The 10000-nt window shown below is 38.3% G+C and overlaps 1 protein-coding gene across 1 annotated transcript in view; it reads left to right on the top strand.

The window, feature by feature from the left end:
* Positions 1–10000, top strand: part of ANO2 (anoctamin 2) — a 355236-nt gene that overhangs the window by 272072 nt on the left and 73164 nt on the right. The window contains exon 22 of the mRNA XM_075603059.1: positions 2623–2771. Within this exon, the coding sequence (XP_075459174.1) occupies positions 2623–2771 (149 nt within the window). The remainder of the gene's footprint in view (positions 1–2622; positions 2772–10000) is intronic.

Consider the following 10000-nt stretch of genomic DNA (forward strand, 5'->3'; position numbering starts at 1 on the left):
GGCTGACGGGCGGCTGATCTGTTAAATGATAATGATTAGGATTTAATAGGCTGCAATGCTTCGCGTGTCTACCAGATGGCATAAATTCATGAATTGTAATGCAGTATATATATATATACTGTGCAGTATTGCAGCCAGCGGGAATAAAATGCTTCAATCCCTGCCTGGAAAATACCTCAATGCACTCGGGCAGAAAACAGTCACAAACCTCAATACACCCGGGTATACCCGAATTCGCGGGACTAGCCGAGCTCGAATAAAGTGTGTCGCCAGTGTAGTTTACTTATTAAAAGAAAATGAATAGATTTGTTTTGTTAATATTGAAAAGGTAACTGATCAAAAACTAAAAATGTAATATATGTAAAGAGGGGTACAGAACTGGCCACTGATCCCAGCCACCTTACGCCACACTCCCATATCCACCTACATCTCTATTAGCCAAACGTGGCTAGTAGTGATTTGGGGTATTAAGCATAAGAAATACATATGCACCAGTAATAAAAAAAACCTGGCTTACCACTATGGTAATGATGGAGTTAACCCTCGCGAAACCCACCTGGGAGACTTAACCACCCCCAGGGCAACTGCCCCTACCCCCACCACCATTACCCACCCCCCCCTCTAGACTAATGCCCAATATTTAGAGGTTTGGGGCATTAAAAAAACAAATGTAAAAAAGACATTAAAAAAATACACGTTTAAAAAAACCAATAACATTTAAAAATAAATTGTTCACATAAAACCTTTTGATTATCACTGTGGATAACCAGGCCATCTCTATGGGGGCCCAGATACACGTATCCACATTGGCAATCAATGGTATCCCAGAAATAAAATTAAAAACAAGAACAAAATTAAAAGGCATTAAATAACCCCAATTAATTACCTTAGCGGCTGTGGTAATAAAGGGGCTAACCCATCCTGCTACCCCCTGGGAGGTCTAAACACCCACCCTGGGGCAACTACCCACAGTAATGGGCAAAAGAGCAGTCTCCAGTGAGCAGATCTTTCTTCTCCCCGATGTTGATTGCAGCTGCTCTTCTCAGATGAGATCTCAGTAAATTAACTCTATTGTACGGTATTTTTGTATTTAAGGTTCCAAATGTGTTATTTGAAGAATATGTAAATGACTAGAATTATGTAGTAAAAAAAATCTTAAAATATGTTAATACAGTATATTGGGTGAAATAAATCACAATTTTACAATGGGTTAGAAAGAAACCTTTTGCAAAATTGAATGTAAACTGTTGCAAATTCCCAGCATTGAAACTTCCCATTCCTTATTTTCGGATGGTGATTGCAGATACAAATAATGAACAGAATTACCGGCTCACGTGACTGCGACTGACGCCCAGAGAGTGGAAACTGGAGAGGGCTCCATTTCTGCCTCGGGATGGTCAGCCCAATCACCCCCTAGAAAACAAGCAAGTGACTATGACGCACCTGATACATCATAAGAACCCCGGGTGTGCAAGGGCCCATGATGTTTAAAGTACGGCATAAAGGCACTGCAGGGGGTTACACACTTGACATGACAATTAAAGGCACATGCTATTTTAATCAACATAAAAATGAGATCTTAAGCTCTGATGGCCATGAACATACTGTGCTTGTGCATTTTGCCATTTATAAAGCTAGTTAAAAGAAAATAGATATTAACAAAGTATAGACTTTTATATCAACCAAAATATTTGTCTGGTTTTTTTTATCTACTGAAGAAATATGCTTATATTGTAATATATATATATATATATATATATATATATATATATATATATATATATATATATATATATATATATATATATATATATATATATATATATCTACAATGAAAAAAATAAATAGATGATACTGTTCTGTGGCTAACGAAATGCTTTTATTTGTGCGAGCTTTCGAGATACTCTGATCTCTTCTTCCGGCGATGTTACACTGAATGAAGCAATCAAAAGGTATACTTAAAAACAGCATTTTGTTAGCCACATTACGGTATCATCTATTTATTTATTTTTTGATTATTGAAGCTCGGCTAACACGGTACTGATACCCCTACATATATATATAATGTGTGTGTGTTCATGTTTGCTGATGAAATATTGATTGTTTGGAAATGTTGCCTGACCTTTTCCATTTCTACATGCAATGGAAAAGCATGATTGCACAGTATGCGTCAGACAGCCTTCCACCGGGACATCATGCATCATTTATAGCTGTCTCACTGCTATTGTACACATAGATTTGTGATGCAAAGTGAGGAAAGTCACAATTTGCCTCCTCAGTTCTGGTAATACAATATATGATAAACACAAAAAAGTGAATAAGCTTGTACATGTTATATGATGCAAAAATGTATTACTTATTCAGCATCAATGAAGGTTTTGTTAAATCATTTGTCCTTCATTAAAAAATCTCTTCCTGTGAAGACCAGAAAATTAGTCATTACATTTTTATGGGTTTTGTGAAACTAAACTAAACCATTATTACATTTCAGTCTATTAAGTGAAAATACTCATACAGGCTGAAGAAATGGGAATATAAGAATTATTCTAGTATCATCAGAGGTACATACATGGAATGGAAACACCTGTCTAATTAGTTTTTTTTACATGTTCAATTTTCCAGAAGGTTAAAGAAGCTTTACAGGAGGCTAAAAGATGGAAGGACCGAGCCGGGGGAGAACAATGTGAACAATTCTAGAGAACCTCAGCAGTGGGACCGCGATTACGCTCTGGAACCTTTTACTGGATTGACACCAGAGTATATGGAAATGAGTAAGAATTGTCTTTGTTTGAATTGTGACTTTTAAAAAAGCATATACACTACACTGCAATTAATTTAAAGTAATACATGTGAGTCACATTTTGTTAAGTGATTACAACATGTAGTTACAGTATGCCACTGTTTTGAAATTGATTCATGAGATATCAAAGCAATGGAAAAATGACACATGGTGACAATTATCAGGGCTTTTGTATGTCATGAAGTAGTTGGGACATCATTGAATACATTATTGATATAATATAATATATACTACCACATCATGGACAATTCCAACGTAAGTAATTGGCTTCTTTTTTTTAATGAAATATTCTCAATATATAACCTACACAATTAGGAACAGTTTTATTTTCACTTCTTTTCTGCTCAGAGTGCACTGTATGCATGAATACAGATTCACCTGCATATACCTTGTCTTCATATAGAATAAACACATCTATGTTGGAGCCAGATCCATGCTCTGAAACGCTTTGAAGTTGGGGAACCTCTTTTATGTATCTATATGTGTGTGTGTGTGTGTGTGTGTGTGTGTGTGTATATATATATATATATATATATATATATATATATATATATATATATATGTATATATATATATATATATATATGTATATATATATATATATATATATATATATATATATATACATACATACAATACATACAGATAATCATATATCACTCATACCATACATTTTTATCATTACTTACTTATTATTACTTACCCACTGGGAAATCCCACTAATTCGCTAGGCAGGGCAATTGTCAGGGTCTGCAGCAGCTAATTAGCGAGTATCTTCATAAAGTCCTTGTAAGTGATTGGAAGTAGACTTATTGGTTGGTCTGTAGTTCTTGTGGTCCTCTTTGTCTGCTTTATTGAGGATGAGGATTACTATGGCGTTGCTCCAGTGTTATGGAATTTTCCTGTTCTTGGGGCAGCATGTAAAGATTTTTACAAGGATTTTCGCTACTTCTTCCCCAGCTTCTTTCAAGATTTCAGTTGTATCACCATGCGCCCCGGGAGCCTTCCCATTCTTCATGGATTGTATTGCCTTAGTGAGTTCTTCTGGAAGGACGCATGGTACTGTACATCATCGTTGGTTTCTTCTCACTCTTCCTATGCTGGGCTATTCCCTATGTTCAGGGGCTGGCAAGTTTTGGCTCAGAGGGCAAGTGCAACCAACCAGCCAGCCCAAGAATCATACGGGCCACACAGCAAACACAGATGCACGCACAATGGATACATTCACCATAAACACACCATACACAGACACACGCTCAATTCATATACATATGTACAGCAGGGATGGAAATTTCATGGGCGAGTTTGTCCCTGGCTCCTGCATTTTGCGAAGCGTCCATGCCGGCACAAAACGTTGCTGAATGGGACTACCAGGGACCCCCTGCTGTGTTAATCCGATGGGCCATTAGTCTCTGCAGAAATGTCACTGAAATGTTGCAGCATGTACCCAGCATGTACCTGGATCTTGTTGGTGATAGCCCCAGATTTTCCAAGGCAAGTTTAAGGCAAGCTTTAGAATACTCGTCGGCGCACCTGTGTGTGTGTGTGTGTGTGTGTGTGTATGTGTGTGTGTGTGTGTGTGTGTGTATGTATATATATATATATATATATTTTTGCATGTTGTGTATGTGTGTGTGTTGTGACAGGACGGCCTCACGGCAGGATCAGTAAGAGTCCAACAAGGTGTTAGGCGTTAACTGCAGTGGTGTTATTAGTCTCGTTTCGTGCGCGTTTGCACTTTATCAAGGAGTCCCCGTAGCACGCACAACAAACTTTGAAATGCACCCTGTTTCCCGCAAAAACAGAGTGACGTCACGGCGCCCCGACGTTCCGCACTCGAGTGATGACGTCACGTCGGTCCGCGCATACGCGTAGGATGAATACACCGAGGGCTGTCTCAGGGACTCCCGAACTGCCCTCAGTTAGGTACAAAACTGCAGTGCGCATATGCAAGCGGGACCCGCCCCCCGTGACGTCATCTGCTTCCACGGAGACAGCTTAATACAAAGCAAAGTTCTGTGTCTAGATGTGAGATCCAACACAGAAAAAATTCAAATAACAAAACTTTATCAAATGAACACAAATATAACAAACATCAATCAAGACAAACCACATAATGATGACAGGTTCTATAAAGAAATCCTTACCCCACCCCTAGACACAGGCATATTCAAGACTAGAAACATGATATCATAATAGGGAGTCAAGATAGTAAATAAGGCAAAATAAATCACGTTCAACATAATAATAAAGTATAAACACTTACCAGCCACTGCCTAAGACAAAATCAACTTACATTACTAGCTATAATTAATATGGCTAGATAAATATAATAAATTACAAGAAGATATGGAAGAGGTAAGAGAGATAACAGAAAACAAAAGATAAGAACAAACTACAAATACCAATTGGAATAGAGACAAAACTAATAATATATTCTTAAATTATTAAATGAATTAATGGATATAATAATTAATAAGTATGGCAAGGAGTAATATTCCAATTTTGGAGATGAACAAAAAGAAAAACAACATAATATGTACATGTAAACTAATAGAACAGAAATAAGAATAATTAAACAAATAAATAAATATGTAAATTTAGAGGTAATATGTATATATATTTAGAATAACAAATTCCCAATTTAGACAGTTAAGATACCATTAATAATATATGTTGTTTGAGATCAAGTCAATAATTAGATTTAGCAGAAGAGCAAAGATTAAGAAATCAATAGTTGACATTACTATAGAAGTTAATTGCAGTGATTTATGTACCTCCAGATACATCTATATTTACGTTCCTCAAGACCTATGTTGCAGAACCTCGGAATGACCTTACTCACGGGATATTCGAACGGAATATGCAATCATTTACAATATGAAGTAATCTCCATGAATAGCACAAATAACACTTCTATAGATCAATCCACAAGTGGCTTTTAACTTTCAAAATGTTTAATTTGTATCAGCCCATATGTGCACAGAATGGACAGTCTTCATATTCATAAACAATTTGTGAATTAACCAATTGGCTCACTAACCATCCGTATAGGCAAAGGGTCCAAATCCTAATCAGACACAGTTTGAGATAGTCTCTTCCATAGAAATAATATTTTTCCATATATAAAACTATAAATGTAGATCATAGTGTATATATGAAAAATCATATATATATACACATATATATATATATATCCATTATTAATCAATATTAATTAATGTTAATTAAGCACAAGTTGGCCTATGGTCAATCCAAATACAGGTTGGACAATTATTTACAACTGTAGTCTTATTAATAAATGCATTAATAAATTCTATTCACGAAACCCAGAAGGAAATCCTGTTATATGTTTCTTGTGGGACATTGGATCATCTTAAGAAGTTGCCCAAATTCCATTCAATATTTAAGCCATCTGGGGCTCTTGTTCGCAATAAGAAAACCCACTGTGCCTCCCTACGATCTAGAAGTTTAATGATATCTCTTCCACGTTCTTTTAATGTCACTTTGTCAATCCCCATAAAGGTGAAGTTTCTAATCCCTCCATTCCTGCATTCAATGAAATGCTTAGAAACAGGATATGGTAAGTCCCCTTTCTTGATCAATCTGATATGTTCCTGTATCCTTGTTTTCAAATTGCATGTTGTCCTACCAACATATATTTTCCCATATCCACATGTAAGTATATTATGAATGTTGAATTGCAGTTAATAAAATTGTTAATTTTATATTTTTTATGTGGAATGTGGGAAAAGAAAGTGCTGGATGGTTTCATGTACCTGCAAACATTGCAGGCTCCACAACGAAATTAACCCTTGGTGACAAAAGTGTTAGTTTGTTGATTAACGGTAGAAATTTCGCTTGGTGAAATATACGTCACTATTGTTTTAGCTTTGCGAAAAACACACCTTGGGGCTGATTTTACACAATCACTTAGACCAGAGTCAATGTGCAATAAACCCCAATGTTTATGTATGATTGATTTAACCTGGTTATTCTTTTTTATTAAACTGTGATATAAACAAGGGTGTATCAGAACTCTCTAGATGTTTCCCCATCTTTCTCTTCTCTTTAGTCGTCATCATCCCAGACTATTGGAACCAAGAAAGGAATCCCTATCCAAATGGAGCACCTCTTCAAAGGCTGTCTGTAATGCTTCAAATTTGTAACCCTCTCTAGAAAACGTTTCTTCAGATCCTCATATTGAGTGAGGAATCCATCTAACGTGGAGCAATTCCAACTCAATCTGAGGAACTGATCCTTGGGTATCCCTGAAATCAACGATCTGGGGTGGCAACTGTCTGCTCTCAGGAACGAATTCCTTGAGTTTGTTTTTTTTAAAGATGTTTGTTTGGATCCGTTGATCCAAATCTATATATAGGAGAAGATCCAGAGAGTGCAAGTGCTGTACATTATAATTATAAGGGAATCTTAAATCATAAGTGTTATTATTAATATAATTGTAGTGCTGCTCCCCCACCCCCTCTGGGAGATCTGTCCTTGCTACAGGTGTCTGTTGGTGCAAGTACCTGTTGTTGTCCAGGAGATGCTGACGTTCTGCGATGTTGTGGGGAAATGGACAGGCTTTAGTTGTGGCTTCATGGTTCTTTCTATTTGTGCTGCGCCTCCATCTACCACAGGTTACAGGAGAGCTGGATGCAGTCCCTATGATAGAACACTGTTATCCTCTCCCTGAGTAACTGCACCCTCAGGCAAGAGTACAGTATATGGAAAAGGAGTCTTTATTAGCATCCACTGCTATGGGTTAGATTTGGCCTTAGGCCTTATCACAGTCACCTAATGACTAGATTCTCAAACATGGTGATATATGGACCCTTTGCATATACGGGGTAGAAAATTGAACTTTTTTTAAGTTTGGATCTCCATTCGCCAAATACTGGAGTGGTAGGAGTATCCAGAATTCCACCCTGTTCCTCCTAAAGATCGTCCATATCCCTCAAGGCACAATGGTCCTTGAAAGTTTATAGACAATCCGTAGGAGGAGAATGATGGTCAGGAGAATGAAAGGACAGGGAATTTAGACTTTCCTCAGGAATAGGCACAGAGTTGTCCAACATAGGTAGTTCACTATCAGTGTTATTACCACGATTATTATTTTTTTTAATGTTAGTTTGCGAACATACTTATGGACATCGATTGCTGTATTGAACAGATCGAAGTCCATAGTTGGTGCATATTTAAGACCCTTGTTTAAGAGTGAAATCTCTGCTGTTGACAACTCTATTCCTGATAGATTAAAACATTATCAATATTGTTTATGCGTTCTTCTTTCTTTTGTATGATTTTCGCCTTCCGTCGGTTTCTCTTCCCTCTCCGGGTACTTTGGCATTTTTTTTTAAATAACGCAAAGTTTTTTTGAGGTTGTTGAGAAGATTTTGAATTTCCCATAGAGGATTCTTGCCTGGAGTGATACCCCCAGGACGTACGGCCTTCCCCTCTCTTCTGCTTTGGAGCCTCCTGGGACAGATATCCTGATGGGTCATCCGTGTCCATAAAGGAAACCGCATGAGAAGATGCCTCTACATCCGAAAGCTCAGATTCCCCACTTTGATTTTCTGATGTTCTTCCTTTTAATATCGATTTCCGTGGGGTAGATCTAAATAATGAGTTGCTCCTGGGGCCCCTGTATGGCCGATCTGTATTTTGGTTACTCTCTGCCAACTATAGACTTGTTTTTGTCATAATTTGACCGATCCCGGTCAAATTTGCTTTGCTTCTTCGTCATTGTAGAGGGAGAGGGGGTTGGCCCGGTATTAAAGGGGTTGCACCACATATGGCCACCCCCTGACCTCACCAGGGAGGCAAGGGGTTAACTGGACTGCGGTCCAGGAATGTGGTTTACACCTTGTCATGTCATGAAAATGTATGTTCCCCTGTTCCCATGTTTCATTATAATCCTGTATTTTAAAGATGTTTTAAAGTGCATTTCTGTGTATCCAGTTCTGGAGGTCGCAGAGTGTTGATATTTGGCCAATATGTGGAGTCACTGTAGGCATTCAAAACTGGCAAATTTCGACCCACTGAGCCCACCAGAATGGAACTTATTAATATGTGTAGATATTAAAGTGTATATGTATGGTATTTTGGATCTGTTCTGAAAATGCAGACGCCATCTGCTATGCTAATAGGTCATGAAGGGCAGCCGGCTGATTGAGCCTAAGCACTGTGATCAAAAGGTAACTGCCCTGATTGTTTACACTAAGTACTAATCAACAGACCAAGTACTAATCAACAAGACTCTGCCAATCTAATTGTTACCTGAGGGTGGAGAATCATCAAACTGGAGTGGTTTGTAAGTGTTATGTCTACACCTACAAACAATGCAGATACTTCATTTGGTAGATTGGTTGTCGCCCCTGATTTAATTATGGGGCTACCCATAGAGTCCCAGTACACATGGGCTAATTAGCTGGGGGGCATGGGTTAATCTGTGTCTCCACGTTAGGGATTGGATACAGATAATTGTTCACCAATAGTCTTTATTCAATGTTAAGAATAGGGTTACACAGGTATATAAACTGTGTCAACCCTACAGTTTTTAGTTGTGCTTCTGATTCCACCTGGAATGTCACCGGATTGCTGGAGAATTTCTAGCTGATACTTCTCCATCCCCCAACCCTAAGTAAGTGTTACCTTCTTGTCTGTTAATTGTACTATATTGCTGTGTTCACCTTTTTAAGGAATAAATATATTTTATTATATCTAAGCCTCGTTCAGTTCAACCCAGATATTTGGTGTTCATTATATCTTGTCATAAGCTACCGTGACAAGCTCTATAATTAACTGGTGGCAGCGGTGGGATTGAACTGAACCTATATTACAGTGTTCTGTGGGACTCTGTCATATAGTGGGAACTCGAGAGTAATTGCGAGTTCCTGGGACTAAAGATATTAACACACAGTAGTGCAACAGTTAACACAAGTTGAAACACCACCTCACTGCTGCGACCGTGAACCATGAGCGAGGCTGAAGGCTCATCCAACATGAGGACCCGAGCTCAGCTGAAGGACAAGTGCCGTGAATATGGACTGCCCTATGAGAACCAGGAGGTCGCAGACATGGTTGACGCAATCGGTGACTATGAAGCCCGGCTTGCAGAGCCTCAGGATACGGCTCAGCTTGCCCTTATACAACCACCCGGAGATCAGGGAAGGAACCCAGTGCTGGGGCGGCGGAATC

This window comes from Ascaphus truei, chromosome 5, assembly GCF_040206685.1.
Source record: "Ascaphus truei isolate aAscTru1 chromosome 5, aAscTru1.hap1, whole genome shotgun sequence".
NCBI lineage: Eukaryota > Metazoa > Chordata > Amphibia > Anura > Ascaphidae > Ascaphus > Ascaphus truei.